The sequence below is a fragment of the Coregonus clupeaformis genome, chromosome 19 (genome assembly GCF_020615455.1).
Source record: "Coregonus clupeaformis isolate EN_2021a chromosome 19, ASM2061545v1, whole genome shotgun sequence".
Lineage (NCBI taxonomy): Eukaryota > Metazoa > Chordata > Actinopteri > Salmoniformes > Salmonidae > Coregonus > Coregonus clupeaformis.
The window spans coordinates 29013098-29034061 of NC_059210.1; the positions used below are offsets into that span (position 1 = coordinate 29013098).

At 43.9% G+C, this 20964-nt stretch overlaps 1 protein-coding gene across 3 annotated transcripts in view; it reads left to right on the plus strand.

Annotated features, from left to right (window-relative positions):
• LOC121531835 (cadherin-13) overlaps positions 1–20964 on the plus strand; it is a 576485-nt gene that overhangs the window by 337087 nt on the left and 218434 nt on the right. For all 3 annotated transcript variants that reach the window (XM_045227157.1, XM_045227158.1, XM_041837322.2), the window contains one exon: positions 1128–1272. In XM_045227157.1, coding sequence (XP_045083092.1) covers positions 1128–1272 — 145 coding nt within the window. The remainder of the gene's footprint in view (positions 1–1127; positions 1273–20964) is intronic.

Below are 20964 nucleotides of genomic sequence, written 5' to 3' on the forward strand. Positions count from 1 at the left end.
GAGATAGAGGATAGAGTTTTGTTGTCGTTGAGAACGGAATGTATATGTTTTTAAATAACATTCTTAGAAGGTTCTTTGAACGTTACTAATGTTTTCTTGTGGTTTTTATGGAAAGGTTTCTTAATGTTCTGAGAACATGACTAAGTAGAACCATGAGGAAACCTGCAGGAAACGTAATGCTGAAGTACTGAAATTCCTAGAAGAACATTGTTTCTTAATGTTCTCTGAACAATTTGAGAACAATACTTTAAATAAAACCACGAGGAAACCTGTAAGAAACGTTATGCTGAAGTACTGAAATTCCCACCTAAGAAACATATGTTTCTCAGAACGCCTACCTGGGTATCCTGTACCATTTTCAGAACATTGTGGGAAGGTTGTATGCAAAATAACCATAGGACAACCATGCTATCATCAAGCTCTAAGAAACATATGGTTCTCAGAACGTTATGTGCTAGCTGGGAAGTGAGTTTGAGCTGCTTCCAGTGGTTTGAAGCTTTGTAGGACCTCTTCATATCTGAGGGCAGGCCTAATGTGTCCTCTCATTGTGTCTGCTCCTCAGTAACATGGCAGAGAAGCACAAGTCACTAACACCAGATCCATCCGCTCCAGTCAGGAACATGAACTAGCTAGCACTAATTTCTCCTGCTGGTTTAGAGATAAATGCTTGCGACATCGGAGAAAATTATGGCCGTTAGCTTTAATCACTGTCCATCTATTCATTACATTATAGTCTCTGCTGCTATAGTGTTAGTACTCTATTGGCACGACTCTCCATTCTTTACATAGAGTTTACAGTGCTTTGTTAAGTAGAATATCGTCTGGAAATATAAGAATGGTGAAATATTGTAGTCACTGTTTTATGTGCTACGTGCCTGTGTGCCGAGTGTGTGTGTGTGTTTGAGTCCGAGGATAAATACATAAACTACTCTCGTTCATACAATATACACTAGTTTTTGATTGAATTGCGCTTCTTCCGATATATGTATCTCTCAGGTGTGTAACAGACAATCAGGTATTCTACGCTTTCACTAGTCTAAATGAATGTCACTGTATAAACCTTGCCATACCAGCTGTATTACTGAACTCCTGTCCTGACCTTTGACCCTTGTGTGTCCTGTCTGCAGCTGGAGGTGTCTGTGACAGACCTGAGTGGGAAGCTGGTGGAGGGTCCTGTAGCCCTGTTGGTGGACGTCAACGACCAGAATGACAACAGGCCCATCTTCAAGGAGACCCGTTACGCTGGGGAGGTGCTGGAGGGCTCACCTACAGGTAGGGGGTGGTGCTCTCTCTGCTTCTCTATGGCCATGTTGACCAGAGTCATAATCATCAGTGCAAAAATGTGCAAAACATTTTGCAATGGAGAACGAAATTAAGCGTTTATGATTGGACAAGTTCAGGGAGTCCCTCCACATTTCGGGCCATTTGCTTCAGTTTGGTTCCTAGTGAAGATTACAAGGGTTAAGGGAAAGCTGGTATGAAGATAGTGATGAAGTGTCATTATCAGCCGCCTTCCACTGTCAGCTGTGACCATTCTTTGACCCGACTTCATATTGCTGCATTAATGGTGGTCTCGTGTCTGAGACGAACTGAAAGCAGCTGAAAGGACATAAAAGGCACAGGAGTAATTATGGTGTCATATTGATTATTTGTGTTCCGTACTTGAGAACAGAATTGACTGTATCTTCAATTTTGAAAGACATCCACCAAGACTGAATTATGAAATACATTCATCAAGAATCTCTGAAATAACTTATTTTCCCCCCATGAATATGTTAGAATAATACACGTGTTTCATACACACCTTGTCACACAATGTGACCATAGAAAGGTAAGCATCATCAGTTGCGCTTTCATTCCTTTTTTCATTTTATGGTACTATTGTTGTTGTTGTGTGTATGTTGTTAAATGAATCACACAGGAAGCAGAACATTTGGAGAGTGGATGAAATCTCCTCCCATCTCTCCTCTTCTATGTGCTGCAGACATGAAAAAATCAGGGAAACAGAGCAGAGCCCTTGGAGGTCTGAACTTTTTCCTCTGTTCTCCAGCTGGCGCTGCTTCTCTACTATCCCCGGCTCTGGTCACTCTTCCTCATTCGCTCCTCAACCTCTCTGGGCTGGTTACTGTTTCATCAACCTCAAACACTGTGGTTTACAGCAGTCACAGAGGACCTCACCCTCCTGTGTGTGTGTGTGTGTGTGCGTGCGTTAGTGGGTGTGTGCGCGCATGTGTGTGTATTAGTGTGTGTGTGTGTGAGAGAGATAGAGAAAGAAAGACAGAGACAGTGAGTTTGCACAACAAAAAAGGGTAATGAGACAGAACAGAGATGATATCAGGACCTAACTCTGTAAAGAGCTGACTTGTGCTCATATCATTAGCACACAAACAAATATACTGTACATAACACTCAGTAACAGCAGTAGCAGCAGCAGATAAGGCAGAAAAGTCATCAGGCAAATAGAGACATTAATCACACAGTCAGTAGAGTAACACAGTGTTATTCCCCATGGTGACAATAGTCTTCAACTGCAGCATTTGGCTGTATGGATCTATACATCTAGGCTAATGAAAGCATAATGATGTGCTAGCTATCACTGGGGCTATAAAACAGTAGGCACAGGGCTCTTGGTTGCACATTGAACTAATATTGTGAACCAAAGCAGGTTTTTCTAATAGCCAAAGGGCCAAATGATGGAATTACTTTAGAGTTCCCTGTAGCTCTTTGTAAAGTTATGGCTTAAAGCCTTGCAGCGAATTGGGTGGGATTCAGGAATATGACAAATACCCAGCAGGCTAGGTTTTTATTGGGTTATGGAGGTTTAGGCCAAAATACAGATGAATCATCTTAGTTTTAAGCCTGAATCTGTTTACGGAGACAAGTTAACTCAAGGTCTTGCAAACTCAGCTGCATTCACTTTTCAGAACTCATTTTCTGCCTAGTTTGGATTCAATTTTTATCTACAAAGTACATTCAGGTCCTCCCGTGACTCGGTTTAATAAGATGGAAGCTGATTTGTTTTATTTGCAATTATATGTTTCATAGACGCTCTGGTCTTGATTTAATTTCACTATGTCTTCATCTGACATCTCTTTGGAGCAGTTGCCATGGTAAATCAAATTGAAATGAGGGATAGGACTGATGATGTACAGAGGAGTCAATTCAATCCCTGCTCTCATTTCACTGCTGCACTGCTCATGGTTGGTGTGGGCTGGGGGGGGCAGGGGGATACATTTTCGGTCCATCAAACACAGTACCAGCATAATGTAATGAAATTAATTTTGTGGCATTTGCCCCTGTTCCTGAGAGGCGACACCAGGCAAGGTTGCCACATAAAAAATACTACTGTTTTCTATAGAATACTATAGTACTTACTATAGACTGCTGTAGTATACTGTAGAATACTATACTACACACTGTAGTATCTCTCGATCATCTGTAGTACTTAGTATATAATTGTGTAATATACTGTTGAATACTATAGTAAATACTACAGTATTAGCCACAAAAACCCTACAGTCCACAGAAACACTTTTTTAAACTATAGTAATTACCACAGTATTTAATTTGCATATACACTGCCCATTCCCCTTCCCCATAACCCAATTTGTGCCACCCGTAAGTGAGAAACCTACATGCCAAGTATAGACCATATATTGTGTTCCCTACAGGTTATAGAAAGGAGCAGAAGCTCTGAACTCTCCATTCAGAATCCAGTCCTACCTACCTACCTACCTACATGTTATGGAAAATAGTACTTCTCAAGGAGAAAGCCCCCCACATCTATGTAAAAGATAATAAAACAAAACCACTTTAGTAAATACTACAGTAATGTCCCCAAAAATACTACAGTAAATACTACAGTATACTTTACTGCAGTCCGCAAAAACACCACAGTAAATACTACAGTATACTACAGTCCCCAAAAACACAACAGTAAATTCTACAGTATACTGTAGTCCGCCAAAACACTACAGTAATTACTGTAGTAAATACTACTCTTTTTTTACTACAGTATGTAGACTATAGGAAACTGTAAATACTACATTATACTACAGTAAATACCAAAGTCTGCAAAAAACACTACAGTGAATAATAAAGTATTCCTACTATATTATACACTATAGTACTTTTTCATGTGGGTGCACAGTAGCAATGTAGCTGTCTATGTGGGAGGGGTGGACGGGGGTGGGTGGGAGATGAGGTTACAGGGATCAGTCCCATAATTATGCCCACTGCCAATACCTTCCTAATCAGGAACTCAGCATGTGACCCCTGACCCCTGCTTCATTAATCACAGAGGTGGACGGGTCTTGGACCCCTAGTCTGTCCTGGCCTGTCAGTAATATGGCCCCAGGACCCTGCTGCTGGCCTGGACCACACGCCACCAGGGTTACCCTAACTCTCCCATACCATTACATTAATGTAAAACACTGCCTGTACATGAATGCATGTGTGTTTTTCTTATGTGTCTGTGATTTGGATAACAATGTGTGAGCACCAATCATGTTTCTGTGCTTTGTCTTATTTTATTTACCTCACCCTTTAACCTACATAATGTTCTGCAATATTCCATGCCATTTTGCTTCAAGAATAACTTAACTATACGATAGAAGCACCACTGCCCTAAACAAGCCCTCTAAACTACCATGGAAATTATGGAAATTGGATTTGTGTGGGTTTTACTGTATGAATATGATAATTCAGTATGGTGGTCTGTGTAGCAGTGTGTTGTGGCAGTGTGGTGTGTTTGTCTCTGTTGTGGGGGCTGGCAGGCATCAGGACAATGTCACACTGTTTCTGACATTTATGTGCAAACTGAGCAACTCTGAGCCCAGCTCTCCTAGCAAGCCTTTCTCCCCCTTCTGTTTACTTACCCACTCCTTTTATTTTTATTTTTCCGTTTAGTTTTTACTATTTTTATCTCTATCTTAATCCTCTCTCTGCTATACATGCCCCAAGGCTGTTTGTACATTTCAACTTGCTCCCGCTCACTCTTCCTGCGTTAGCTTTTTTGGTTTTACTCTCTCAATTTCTTCTCCTTTACCCCAATCACCCCCTCTTTTTTGAAAGCCTTGGAATAGTTGGTCTGCTTTGCTACAGTTCCTTGGCATAGCCCTATACACTTTTGTGCAAACATTTACATCTTCATAGTATCTGTATGGAATCAAAGGCACGTCTCTATTTGTCTATTTGTGTTCAGAATTCAGTGTTAGGGGTATCAGCTATCAGGCCATGGTTGTGTTTTGTCTGCTAAGTATATATATTTTTTGCCCTCTCATGTAATTGAACATGATGCAGAATAAATGAACTTATTCCATATAACTGGGTTTCTGCGAGTGTTACCATCTAATTTGTGTCTCTATCAAAAGTAATTAGGGCCAGGGCTCCCGCTGTGAGAGTGGATGTGAAAGACGCCTCTGCATTCCTCTCGTCTCTGCAGCTCTGACCAAACTGAAAATACATATGTCATAAACACAGGGATACAAACACACACACACATACAGACACACACAGAGAGAGAGAGAGAGAGAGAGAGAGAGAGAGAGAGAGAAAGAGAGAGAGAGACTTTGACTTTTGGTCTTTTTTTAATGGTACATCCTTATTTAATTAAAACCTCCCTAAAATAAAAGTAAAAAATTACCAATATCCCTGTACTGCATACTCACCTTTCCCTCTACCCCACAATACAAAAACAACACTACACATCACAATAACCCAAACCACACCACTTCTACAACCGTATATCCAGACCATCTTCCCCAGCTATACAGACAGCCCCCCCAACACACCATATCTCTTGAAACATCTCCACACTTTTTATCATTTTATAGAACTCAAATTCCACCCTAAGGCGCACAGAGACCATCCCATTAAATAATAGTAAAGGGTCTGTTACCCCTCCACCTTTGACCCTGTTCCTCCTTGTTATCCAAATAGCTAACTTTGCCTGAGCAAATTGAAAATTCAGCAACACACATTTTGCCTTTTCCTTATTTGAATACCTGTACCCCATTATAAACATCCCGTAGGTAAACTCCACCCCCAACCTCTCACACAGACATTCCAACAGAGACATTAAAGGCATTAACCTGGTACACACAGAAAACACATGAATCACAGTTTCACTCGTGACACAGAAAGGACATCCCTGTCCGACTCCCGTTTCAACCCTCCACTGGAGGTCCCCTAACCTCTTTGGTACTGGAAGTTTGTAGAGTCCCCTCCATCTAAAACCCACCATACTCTCCGCCCCACATACCCCCTGCCACTGATGTGCCTTCACTCCTGTTAGGCTCCTGATGTTCCTTACCTTAATACAGAGGTTGCATATAACTTTATCTCCCACCCCTTCAAACTCCCCCAGAGTGTTAAGATCTAACAAGTCCTCCACACCCCCTTGCCAGTCCCCAGTCTCTGCCGTCACGTGCAGTGGCGGAAACATTGGTGGCTCCTCCCCCTTTGGCCGGTCAAACACCCCCTTTACCGGCTCAGACAGTGCCTCCTGGACTTCCCCCAGGAATCTCTCCAGCAGCCTAAGAGATGTTAGTCCTGTTTGTTGTGCTAGGACTTCTGGGGTTTTCCACCCCTCCTCTCCCAGCAGTCGCAGGTCACCCAGCCTTAGTAATCCCGCTGCCATCAGTCGCCTCTTCAGGGTGGCCGACTGAACCGATCTCAAAAGGATGGCTGGGTTGTGGAAGATACGCTCCTCCCACACCCACAGGCCAGGCTCCACACCCCCTTCTCGTGTGGGCTTTAGTAGCTGCCAGGCCCTCAGCACCGCAGAGTAAAAATCAGAGAGACCTGCTGTGCTCAGCCCCTCCAGCCTCATGAGGAATAGCTGCCGGTCCAACCCTAATCCGCCAGCTCTCCTCAGCAGCGCGCATGCTGGCTCCCTCCATCCGACTTCAGTATGGTACAGCAGTCTCTGCGCCACCTTTAGTCGGAATGCAGCCACCCTGCTCTCCAGTTCCACCAGGCACCATCACATTAAACAGATACTCATGGTCCACTCTATCAAAGGCCTTCTCTTGATCTAAAGAGACCAGTCCAAAGTTCACATTAGAACCTCTCGACAAGTCCAACATGTCCCTGATTAAGAACAAGTTGTCCGTGATTGAGCGTCCTGGTACGCAATATGTCTGGTCTTTGTGTACTATAGAGTCCAGATGGGACGTCAGTCTGTTAACGAGGACCTTGGCAAATATCTTGTAGTCCGCACAGAGCAATGCCACAGGCCTCCAGTTCCCCTTTTTTGGGAAGGAGAGTCAGAGCCGCCCGACGGCAGCTCATCGGCACCTCTCCTACCCGACGCACTCACGCAACATGCAAAAGAAGTCCAATCCAATTATTCCCCAGAATTTTTTATAAAACTCCACTGGGAGTCCATCGACCCCCGGTGCATGGCCGGGGGACATTTGGGTTACGGCCTCTGCCAGTTCATGGGACAACAGGGGAATGTCAATTTCTTCCCTCTGTGCCAGAGAGAGCTTAGGGAGTTATGCAAACAAAACCTGAGCACACATAGGATCACACAGTTCTGCCCTATACAACTCAGTATAAAACTCCACAGTCCGCTCCCACATATCCTCCACCAGAGAGGTCACCCGCCCATCCGAAAGCCGTAGACAATGCATACCCTTGGCATCACCGCTCTGTCTTTCCAAACCAAAGAAGAAGGAGCTGGGCGCATCCATCTCCTTGAGCATGGAGAACCTAGCTCTTACAAGTGCTCCCTTTGCTTTAACCTGGAAAAAACTGCCCAGGTCCCTACGTAATTCAGCTAAATTAGCCTGGAGGCCTACATTGCCTTGCCCCACCAGCTCTACCTCCAATTCACTGATACTACGCTCGAGTTCCCCCAATACTCTCCTAGCCTCTGAGGATGAGAGAGCTGTATACTGTTGGCAGAAAAGCCGAATTTGGACTTTTCCCACATCCCACCATTGACTCAGAGACTCATACTCCTCTCTTCACTGCCCCCACCTTTCCCAAAAAGTCTGGAAACCTGAGCAAAAAGTGGCATCTTGTAAGAGCTTTACATTAAACTTCCAATAGGATGTCTGCCGAGGCCCTGGTGAAATAGACAGCCGAGCCATGGTTATGTGATGATCAAAAAAAAACACCGGGAGAATGGTAGCGCCCAACAGCCTATTGCTCTGATTCCTGGACATGTACAATCGATCAAGCCGGGCTGCACTCTCCCTAGCCCCAAAGACCTTCACCCATGTATACTGTCTTGTGTTGGGATGTCTAGTTCTCCAAACATCCACTAGGTCAAACTGATTAATGATGTCCCTTAACACCCCCACTGAGCCTGAATGAGGCTCCTCCCCATTTCTGTCTTTTGTAAAATCCATCGTACAGTTCCAGTCCCCGCCGACCACCAGCGTCTCCTCAGGCGATACCTGTGAGAGTTCCTGTCTAAGACACCCAAATAGAAGCCCCCTCGCTCTCCCTGTGTTAGGCGCATACACATTTATAAAGACAAAACCCATGTTGTTAATTTATGCTTTTACTACAAGCAGTCTACCCCTAGACACCTCTTTTGAGGAACACATTTTTACAGACAGACCCGGTACAAAAAGGACTGCCACCCCTGCACTAACATTTGTCCCATGGCTCAGCACACTTGCCCCTTTCCACCAGAGCCCCCAATCAACTTCATTCACCACATCGCTATGCGTCTCCTGCAGAAACAACACCTGTACTTTTTTGTTTTGTTTTACATATTCACCCAACACACTCCTCTTTCCCGCATCTCTGGCGCCATTAATATTAAGCGAGCCTACCCAAAGAGTCTCCATAAGAAGTGGGAGAAAAGCCAGCAAAGAAAGAGACCAATAGCAAAGCTCAAAAAGCCCCAGTGCCAGAAAGAAAACTTTAATCTAAACAGTGTCTGAAGGTAGACCTTTACGCACGGTTGTGACCCACTTCCTCAACCTAAACCGTTTCCTGGGTGAGAGGACACCATGCCCCTCATTTTTCATAGCATGTTGTACTGATCTTACAAACTTTCCCGGATCGCAATAAAAAGCCTCAATATTTACTTTTTCCCCCTTAGTCTCATTCAGGAACCTTGACAGTTCCCTCACCGTGTACTTTGACCCCTCTGACTGACTGGCTGTCAGCTCTGGACCCATTGAGGAGGAGTCTGAAAAGAAATCCTCCTCATTGTCTTCTTCCTCAGACTCACCTTCCTCCTCCTCATCTCCATCTCCCAACGTGACCACCTGCCCTTCCTCTCTAGTCGGGTCCTCCCCCCCAGCACCAGGCAAAGGTTCCTTGGTGCCTTTCACCACACCAGCCTCTGCCCTCCAACCTCCTTTCTTCTCCCCCTTTTTCCTCTTCCGCTTGACACCCTCCTCCACCCCCCCTAGTCGCTTACCCTTCCCCACTATACTCTCATCATCCACTAGCATAAGCCCAGCCTCATCTTCACCATCATTACATTTTAACATTTTAGTCATTTAGCAGACGCTCTTATCCAGAGCGACTTACAGTTAGTGAGTGCATAAATTTTTTCATCCCTGACATGACTAGACCCTGTCTCACCTACACCACCATCTATAGCATGACTACACCCAGCCTCATCTACCCCACCATCTATAGCATGACTGGACCCAGCCTCATCTACCCCACCATCTGTAGCATGACTAGACCCAGCCTCATCTACCCCACCATCTGTAGCATGACTAGACCCAGCCTCATCTACCCCACCATCTGTAGCATGACTATACCCAGCCTCATCTACCCCACCATCTGTAGCATGACTAGGCCCAGCCTTAGTTACACTACCATCTGTCGCATGACTAGGCCCAACCTCTGCTGCCTGCGTCTCATGGCCCCCTGCACGTTGACCTCGATTTCCCCCACTGGTGCTTGTACCTTCACCTTGTCTACGGCCTTTATGTGGGCAAAAACACATGAACACATGAATCACATCTTATGCCCCAAATCCCCACACTCAAAGCACCATAGACTATCTGTGCTGGTAAAACCTGCATAGAGCCCCTCCCCATGCCTCACTTTAAAATGCACATTTAACTGTTGCTCATTGTTATTCAGAAACATGAACACTTGCCTCCGGAACAAAACAACATGCTTGACGGCATCTGCCTGAAAACCTGCCGACAGTACACGAAAACCACTAGCAAACTTACCAAAACGACTCAACTCCTTCCTGATTTGATCATCGAAATTTGCAACTACCAACCTAGTCGAAGGGGTAGAAAGAGGAGAAATTGGCACCAACACACCCCTTACAAATATTCCACTAGAAATGAGCCCACCCACCAAATTTGCTCTTTTCATGAACACAACCACAGCTTTGTTCATTCTGGAAGCGGAATGTATAAATTCAGCTCCTACCTGTTCACTGACCGCGAGCAGAACCTCCTCCACCTTAATTCCATTATTGGGAACACACCTGAATCCAGGCCGTAATGACAGCGTCTCCTCCGCGCTATGCTCACACCACACCGTTCAAAACCCCAGGAAACTAAACCTCTGTCCTCTTCCTCCCTAACTTTGAAAAAAACTGTGGGTACCAGTAAAACAAACAGTGCATTAACCCTCCACCATAGAAAATAATAATTGAAAGAAAAGACCAAGGCAAAAATCGAGAAATAAGTTAGGACAGAGCCCTCCACACCAAACACTCAAACTCCCAAAAAGTCCCAGCATGCACTGAGAGAGAGAGAGAGAGAGAGAGAGAGAGAGAGAGAGAGAGAGAGAGAGAGAGAGAGAGAGAGAGAGAGAGAGAGAGAGAGAGAGAGAGAGAGAGAGAGAGAGAGAGAGAGAGAGAGAGAGAGAGAGAGAGAGAGAGACATGAAAGGGATATTATGACAAGAAAGGGAGATGGCATAGTGTTTATGAACTGATACGCAAAACGACGCCGGATTCAAAACCTATAATTTTTCAATTTAAATTATTATAGAAAATTCTTGCTACCAATAGAATGTTATTTATATGGGGGATACAATCTTCCCAGCTCTGCAGATGTTGCTGCGAAGAGACAGAATCATTAGATCATTTGTTTTGGGACAATCCATTTGTAGCTTGTTTCTGGTCACAGGTCCAGGAATGGCTGAAAGATTGCAATATTTACCTGGAGCTAACCTTGCAGATAGCACTACTGGGTGATCTGAAAAGTCATAGTCAATCGATCAATAATATAATAATACTTTTAGAAAAAATGTTTATTTTCAATTTACAATCTGTAGAAACAATGAGAATAGAAGGGTTCACATTTTTTGTGAAACATCACAGTACAGTTGAAAAATATATGGCAAATAGAAATCCAATATGGATGGTGTTAGGAGATAGATAGGAGGTGTTGAATGGAGCTGAAGGATGGGACTAATAACAACTAACAACAACTAGTAAAAACAAGATAACTAATGTAAGCATACTGTGTCCATAATAAGTATATAGGTTATAGGTTGAGAGCTTTTGTGAAAGAGCACAGTTAGAAAGATATGGCATTAGAAGCAAACCGTATGGACATCATGAAAATGATCGGAGAGGTTGAGGTTAGAGGAAGTTCAGGAGTATGAACAAACAAAATATAATTATTGTAAAATTGACTGTGTCCATAAAATGTATAGAGGATGTATAAGCTGGAAGTAGATGCCTAAGCGTTGTTGTTCACTAGTTTACTCCAATTAGTGAAGGGGTGTTGGGGTTGGAAAGTAATAAAGGGAAACATATTTTTTTAAAGGATATGTGTATACAGTGGGGAGAACAAGTATTTGATACACTGCCGATTTTGCAGGTTTTCCTACTTACAAAGCATGTAGAGGTCTGTAATTTTTATCATAGGTACAATTCAACTGTGAGAGACGGAATCTAAAACAAACATCCAGAAAATAAAATTGTATGATTTTTAAGTAATTAATTTGCATTTTATTGCATGACATAAGTATTTGATACATCAGAAAAGCAGAACTTAATATTTGGTACAGAAACCTTTGTTTGCAATTACAGAGATCATACGTTTCCTGTAGGTCTTGACCAGGTTTGCACACACTGCAGCAGGGATTTTGGCCCACTCCTACATACAGACCTTCTCCAGATCCTTCAGGTTTCGGGGCTGTCGCTGGGCAATACGGACTTTCAGCTCCCTCCAAAGATGTTCTATTGGGTTCAGGTCTGGAGACTGGCTAGGCCACTCCAGGACCTTGAGATGCTTCTTACGGAGCCACTCCTTAGTTGCCCTGGCTGTGTGTTTCGGGTCGTTGTCATGCTGGAAGACTAGCCACGACCCATCTTCAATGCTCTTACTGAGGGAAGGAGGTTGTTGGCCAAGATCTCGCGATACATGGCCCCATCCATCCTCCCCTCAATACGGTGCAGTCATCCTGTCCCATTTGCAGAAAAGTATCCCCAAAGAATGATGTTTCCACCTCCATGCTTCACGGTTGGGATGGTGTTCTTGGGGTTGTACTCATCCTTCTTCTTCCTCCAAACACAGCGAGTGGAGTTAAGACCAAAAAGCTCTATTTTTGTCTCATCAGACCACATGACCTTCTCCCATTCCTCCTCTGGATCATCCAGATGGTCATTGGCAAACTTAAGGCAGGCCTGGACATGCACTGGCTTGAGCAGGGGGACCTTGCATGCGCTGCAGGATTTTAATCCATGACGGCGTAGTGTGTTACTAATGGTTTTCTTTGAGACTGTGGTCCCAGCTCTCTTCAGGTCATTGACCAGGTCCTGCCGTGTAGTTCTGGGCTGATCCCTCACCTTCCTCATGATGATTGATGCCCCACGAGGTGAGATCTTGCATGGAGCCCCAGACCGAGTGTGATTGATCGTCATCTTGAACTTCTTCCATTTTCTAATAATTGCGCCAACAGTTGTTGTCTTCTCACCAAGCTGCTTGCCTATTGTCCTGTAGCCCATCCCAGCCTTGTGCAGGTCTACAATTTTATCCCTGATGTCCTTACACAGCTCTCTGGTCTTGGCCATTGTGGAGAGGTTGGAGTCTGTTTGATTGAGTGTGTGGACAGGTGTATTTTATACAGGTAACGAGTTCAAACAGGTGCAGTTAATACAGGTAATGAGTGGAGAACAGGAGGGCTTCTTAAAGAAAAACTAGCAGGTCTGTGAGAGCCAGAATTCTTACTGGTTGGTAGGTGATCAAATACTTATGTCATGCAATAAAATGCAAATTAATTACTTAAAAATCATACAATGTGATTTTCTGGATTTTTGTTTTAGATTCCGTCTCTCACAGTTGTAGTGTACCTATGATAAAAATTACAGACCTCTACATGCTTTGTAAGTAGGAAAACCTACAAAATTGGCAGTGTATCAAATACTTGTTCTCCCCACTGTATATGTATTTATGTGTATGTATGTATATTTATATATAAACTCAGCAAAAAAAGAAATGTCCTCTCACTGTCAACTGCGTTTATTTTCAGCAAACTTAACATGTGTAAATATTTGTATGAACATAACAAGATTCAACAACTGAGACATGAACTGAACAAGTTCCACAGACAAAACAGAAATGACTAACAGAAATTGAATAATGTGTCCCTGAACAAAGGGGGGGGGGGGGGGTCAAAGTCAAAAGTAACAGTCAGTATCTGTTGTGGCCACCAGCTGCATTAAGTACTGCAGTGCATCTCCTCCTCATGGACTGCACCAGATTTGCAAGTTCTTGCTGTGAGATGTTACCCACTCTTCCACCAAGGCACCTGCAAGTTCCCGGACATTTCTGGGGGGAATGGCCCTAGACCTCACCCTCCGATCCAACAGGTCCCAGACGTGCTCAATGGGATTGAGATCCGGGCTCTTCGCTGGCCATGGCAGAACACTGACATTCCTGTCTTGCAGGAAATCACGCACAGAACGAGCAGTATGGCTGGTGGCATCGTCATCCTGGAGGGTCATGTCAGGATGAGCCTGCAGGAAGGGTACCACATGAGGGAGGAGGATGTCTTCCCTGTAACGCACAGCGTTGAGATTGCCTGCAATGACAACAAGCTCAGTCCGATGATGCTGTGACACACCGCCCCAGACCATGACGGACCCTCCACCTCCAAATCGATCCCGCTCCCAGAGTACAGGCCTCAGTGTAACGCTCATTCCTTCGATGATAAACATGAATCCGACCATCACCCCTGGTGAGACAAAGCGCGACTCGTCAGTGAAGAGCACTTTTTGCCAGTCCTGTCTGGTCCAGCGACGGTGGGTTTGTGCTCATAGGCGACGTTGTTGCCGGTGATGTCTGGTGAGGAACTTCCTTACAACAGGCCTACAAGCCCTCAGTCCAGCTTCTCTCAGCCTATTGCGGACAGTCTGAGCACTGATGGAGGGATTGTGCGTTCCTGGTGTAACTCGGGCAGTTGTTGTTGCCATCCTGTACCTGTCCCGCAGGTGTGATATTCGGATGTACCGATCCTGTGAACGGTGACCTTAATTGCCTACTGTCTGTAAGCTTTTAGTGTCTTAACGACTGTTCCACAGGTGCATGTTCATTAATTGTTTATGGTTCATTGAACAAGCATGGGAAACAGTGTTTAAACCCTTTACAATGAAGATCTGTGAAGTTATTTATATTTTTACGAATTATCTTTGAAAGACAGGGTCCTGAAAAAGGGACCTTTATTTTTTTGCAGAGTTTATATATGTATTTGCGAGAAAAAAATACATATGGGGGATTGGAAGTGATGCAGACAATTAGATTGATGGAAGTTACAATCTATCTGCAATATTAAAGCTGATCTACCACAAAAAAACAACAACACTCACTTTCACACAAATAAATGGTCACGCAAAGCTCTCGTGTACACTTGTGCTCCATCCACAAACATTGCATCATCTAACAGCATGACATACCATCCACTACAAATCATTCATTGACACTCCATGCAATGTTGCTCAAATCCAATAGCACTATCCCAGTATCCAATTAACCCCCATGTGAGGATACTCTAGTGTCCAATAATGCTCTTCTTAATGACCCCTTGTCCAGACTTATCCACAGCCACACAGGGTTCAATGCTGAACTGATCTCTCTGCTGCAGCTTACTCGGTGCAGCCCAACCTCCTCCCCTGTAGTTCACCATCTGACTGAGACATTTCTGCGTCTCCTGCCTGTCACAACTGAACACGGAGCAGAAGAGTTGAGAGACTGCAGGGGTGTTGGGTCGTCAGGCTCAGAAAATAAAAGGCAAACAAAATCAATACCTAATTGTCAAGACAGGACCCCATGGAGGACGAGGGAGGCCAGAGCCCAGATTGATCCGGGAGAGAAAATGATTGGGCCGAGGGTGACACTAATGCTGGCAGGTAATTTGTAGTATAATGGTGGCTTGTCTGTACCATTAGGATTTCCTCACACAGCCGTCTGGGTCTCTCACAGCAGAGACCCACTACTGTTCGCAACTCCGGGAGCGTTTCAATCCCACAATGCCTAATTATCTGTCCTTCAAGCCAAGCAGCCGCCCAGCAAATTAATGTGTGTGGTATCAGTGGAGCCAGTGTGTTTAGGACTGTCATCTCTTAAGGTTCAGACACACTGGTAGGATTGTCAAACGTTTGCCTGCCGACAGTACTTAGCACGTCTGAAAGGAGTGTTGGCAGTCAATCTCTTTTGTGCTCACACAGCAAAGACCTTGAAGTCATCAGCCAGCCTTAAAATACTCCAAACCAGAAGGTGGCAGTAGTGTTGTTTGGCAATGCATGTCCATCTGTGTTGCTTTATGGTCTAGCTAGCTGTGCTACTGTTGCTATTGTTGTAGAAAGCCCTTGGTGATACTAGCCAGATGGCCACAGCTAGATAACTAACTAGCAAGATGACAAATAAACTTAATTTACTCTCCATAATCGCATACAGCCCATAGATACATTTTTAGCTAGCTGGCTAACGTTAGCTAAATGGCTAGCTACCATGATCCTATACATTCACCGGCCAGTTTATTAGGTACATCCAACTAGTACCGGGTCGGACCCCCCTTTGCCTCCAGAACAACCAGAATTCTTCGGGGTATGGATTCTACAAGTCGGAAACGTTCCACGGGGATGTTGGTCCATGCTGATGCGATGACATCACGCAGTTGCTACAGATTGGAGTTGCTACACCACCGCCACCAGCCTGTACCGTTGACACCAGGCAGGATGTGTCCATGGACTCATGCTGCTTACGCCAAATCCTCACTCTGCCATCAGCATGACGCAACAGGAACCGGGATTCATCAGACCAGGCAATGTTTTTCCACCCCTCAATTATATAGCAAGCCACGGCCACTTGACTCACTGTCTGTAGGAGCAATGCATTTTCGTGAACGGGGTGATATACCTAATAAACTGGCCGGTGAGTGTGCATTGTATATTATGAAATGTGACTGGCTCATTTAGCAAGCTGCAAAGGGGTGGATGATGTCACTGGGAAAAGTTACCTCTTTTTTTCTACCTGTTGGTTTCCTTTCGGCTCCCCACTCGTGCTCTCTGATTGGCTCAGACTAGAAATGTCTCTACCGGTGGCATACCGATTCACCTGGGAAGAAACGGGAGAGAATGTTGCCATTCAGTCGCCAGTCAAACGCCACCGGCGTGTGGTCCCTATAGCACACCGCAGCGAACGAACGGCAAATAAACTAGATGAACGGCAGACAGTAATTCTCTGCAGATCCTCTCAAGCTCTGTCAGGTTGGATGGGGAACGTCGCTACACAGCTATTTTCAGGTCTCTCCAGAGATGTTTGATCGGGTTCAAGTCCGGGCTCTGGCTGGGCCACTCAAGGACATTCAGAGACTTGTCCTGAAGCCACTCCTGCGTTGTCTTGGCTGTGTGCTTAGGGTCGTTGTCCTGTTGGAAGGTGAACCTTTGCCCCAGTCTGCGGTCCTGAGTGCTCTGCAGCAGGTTTTCATCAAGGATCTCTCTGTACTTTGCTCCGTTCATCTTTCCCTCGATCCTGACTAGTCTCCCAGTCCCTGCGCTGAAAAACATCCCCACAGCATTATGCTTCTTCCATTTAAGAATGATGGCCACTGTGTTCTTGGGGACCTTCAATGCTGCATAAATGTTTTGGTACCCTTCCCCAGATCTGTGCCTCGATACAATCCTGTCTCGGAGCTCTAGGGACAATTCCTTTGACATTATGGCCTGGTTTTTGCTCTGACATGCACTGTCAACTGTGGGACCTTACATAGACAGTTGTGTGCCTTTCCAAATCATGTCCAATCAATTGAATTTACCACAGGTGGACTCCAATCAAGTTGTAGAAACATCTCAAGGATGATCAATGGAAACAGGATGCACCTGAGCTCAACTTCGAGTCTCATAGCAAAGGGTCTGAATACTTATGTAAATAAGGTATTTTTCTTTTTTCTCTTTTTTATACATTTGCAAAGATTTCTAACAACCTGTTTTCACTTTGTCATTATGGGGTTTTGTGTGTAGATTGCTGAGGATTTTTGTTATTAAAAAAAAAGTATTTTTAGAATAAGGCTGTAACGTAACAAAATGTGGAAGAAGTCAAGGGGTCTAAATATTTTCTGAAGGCACTGTATAAACAGTATATATACTTTTTTTACAGGATGTAATATATCAAATGAAATGGATGACATAGTACACAATTTGATGACGTAGTACACAAAAAAATGGGGACCACTTTTAGCACGTGAGCACCACTTACAAAACTACCCCCCTGTATATATAGCCTCCCTATTGTTATTTTATTTTACTTCTGCTCTTTTTTTCTCAACACTTTTTTGTTGTTGTTTTATTTTACTTTTTTATGTTGGTTAAGGGCTGTAAGTAAGCATTTCACTGTAATGTCTGCACCTGTTGTATTCGGCGCATGTGGCCAATAAAAATTGATTTGATTTGATTACTGTCTGAAATTATACAAATGTTTGAGAGTGCATCTTTATTGTTCTAGGCTAAATATTTTAGTTAAAGTGATTATTGGATACTTGTATTACTTGAGCCACATTATGTGACTTCCTAATTTATAAATGAGCGACATCTGGAACAGGTGCTGCAGGTGTTCTGATTTGTATCGTGGCGTATCCAACTGTCACTCAGGGGTAGCTGAGTGACGGTCTGTCTCCCCTCTAGAGAAACTCAAAACACTCCCTCAGAGTTTATTCATTCATTTATATACCTTTGTCCCCAAAATACCACAATTGGATTTGTCTGGAGCCATCATAAGTGAGCTATCTTCTTTTAAATTACCATAGGGAGCAATATGACTCCACTGTGGGGAAAAATAGCATTCTAAAAATGCTTTATTCTCAGTGCGATTTGATCTGAATATATGCGAATAGGGCTTTATTCCAATACATCTTATTGGTTTGGGGAAAATTAAACCACTCTTTTAGTGGTTGATGTGGTGGCTCTTAAATCATCTCTGAACTAAATTGCATCATTCTGGGCCTCTCTCTCTCCCTTGTATCTCTCTCTCCCTCCATCCCTCTCTCCCTTTCTGTTGGTCATGCCTGAGTGCTATGCAGATCAGAGCTCTCTCCCAGACTTCCAGGGACAATCATACAGTACTGTGGGTTGTGAGGTGTGGCCTTGGTCTCCCCTGTGGCGGTTCCACTACATGAACGCTGCTAATCTATTAAAGAGTTTCTATTCTCCTTCTGCCCCTCTGCACAGTCCCACATCAACTGGGGCTTGATTATCTGTCCCTCTCTCTCAGGGATGAGGGGACCCTGCTCTGACTCACACAGCACCACAGAGCCCACAGAGAGAGAGAGACCAGACAAACCAATCTTGCCCCCATCTTCTCTCCCCTGCCTCTGCTCTGGCGGCCTGGGCCTGCACTCTTTCCAGTTCTCCAATTAAGTTTATCTGCCCTCATTGTTTCACATGAGCGTTTCCAGACAAGATAACCCTTTAGAACTGGCCCACGTCCCCTGGTGGGGCTTTTTAAAAGGCTTATATTGAAGGTAGAGATGGTTTTTAAGGAGATAGCATTAATAAAGAACTTGACTCGTTTTGTTCTGCAGCTTAAATCAATGCTAGTCTAATCTCTGGGTCTTGGGCTAATAAAGATGTATAACTGGATCCCTGGTCCTGAGGTTTTACTTCAGCTTCTCTGTTTGATTACATTTAAGTTATTTAGCAGACGCTCTTATCCAGAGCAACTAGGGTTAAGTGCCTTGCTCAAGGACACAGCAACAGATGTTTCACTTAGTCTGCTCTGGGATTCAAACCAACGACCTTTCAGTTACTGACCCAACACTCTTAACCGCTAGGCTACCTACGTCTGAGAGGTTTAGTTTTCATGATGCCTTTCACACCCAAGGCTGTTTAGAACTCGTTGCTATTGAGCCTTTGATGGTGTCTCTCTCTCCGTCAACAGATAAAATGTCAAGTCAGATAGAACTGATTTGGAGTTGACCTGCAAAATGCCCATGTCCCCTGTTCTTTCAGGTGAGCTAAACCTTTATGGGGAAAAATACTAATCTAAGTACACATACTGTGAGTTTTCCCAGTGTACAGGTCTGATGCTGTTTTAGTTATGTGTTCATGTTTGATACCTAGTTATGATGTTTAGTGGGTAATTAATGCAGCAAATGCTGAGGGAATGTTAAATCAAAGAACAGGCTGTATTTATAGAAATTAACATTTACATAAAGACATGCCTTAATACCACATCATATTTTATGAGATTAAGGAGTGTATCCTTATACAAGCAAGAGCCAGACTGCTTCTCTTAGAAGTGTTGAGTTGAGTCCTTCATTCATATATGTCTTTCTGTCAGCCCTTTGACTGTGACCATAGGGGCTGAGAAATAGATAACTCTGAGAGATTGTAGAGGGCTATAATATTTCCCTCCTCATTTTTTCACATTAAAAGTTAAAAAATATAAGCTTTCTTTGCTCAAGTCATTCATGCAGTATTCCAGACAGTCACCTGGGCAAAGAGATGATGAAATAGGACAAACTTAAAGCAGAAGTTTGTTCAGTGTCTGACACGGACCTTCCATCTAGCACTACCTGTTCTTATGTCTTTCAAATTACAGCAGCCAGGAGTGTTTGAACAGAGAGACCCACATGGACATCAATATCTCAAACCAGTGTTCTCTCTCCATCAGTCGTGTCCTGCTCTGTGTCCTGTCTTTGTCAGAGTCATGTTCCACTTTGCTGAGATATAAAGAGCTGCAGGGCTCAGCTGCCACAGGGCACTAACACAGATTTGCTCCAGGGTATGAACTTTTTGATTGAGTATTGATTAGGGATTGTCAGGTGAGCGGCCTGGACGTGGCCTGTACGTGAGGACACATTGAGCCCTGGTGTGTTCCCGGCACTATAATCAAGTCTTGTGCTTGACACCAAAACAAAGAGCTGATTACATTACAGTGTCACAGAGTTGGCACATGTAGTACTGTGAAAACCCACTGGACAAAAACTGGTTGAATCAGTTTTGTTTCTACGTCATTCCAACCCAAAACATCTGTGTGATGACGTTGAATCAACATGGAAAACTGATTGGATTTGAAAAAAGTCATCAACGTGAGGGCATTTCGTCTTTTTTTCACCCAACTTTTAACCTAAATCCAATGACATGGTGACATATTTAGTTGATTTCACATTTAATTCACGTTAGTTGACAACTCAACCAAATGTAAATCAAAACTAGACGTTGAACTGACATCTGTGCCCAGTAGGAAGACATAGCTCCCAGAGGCAATATGCCATGCAGATGACATACAGTGGGGAGAACAAGTATTTGATACACTGCCGATTTTGCAGGTTTTCCTACTTACAAAGCATGTAGAGGTCTGTAATTTTTATCATAGGTACACTTCAACTGTGAGAGACGGAATCTAAAACAAAAATCCAGAAAATCACATTGTATGATTTTTAAGTAATTCATTTGCATTTTATTGCATGACATAAGTATTTGATACATCAGAAAAGCAGAACTTAATATTTGGTACAGAAACCTTTGTTTGCAATTACAGAGATCATCATCAGTTTCCTGTAGGTCTTG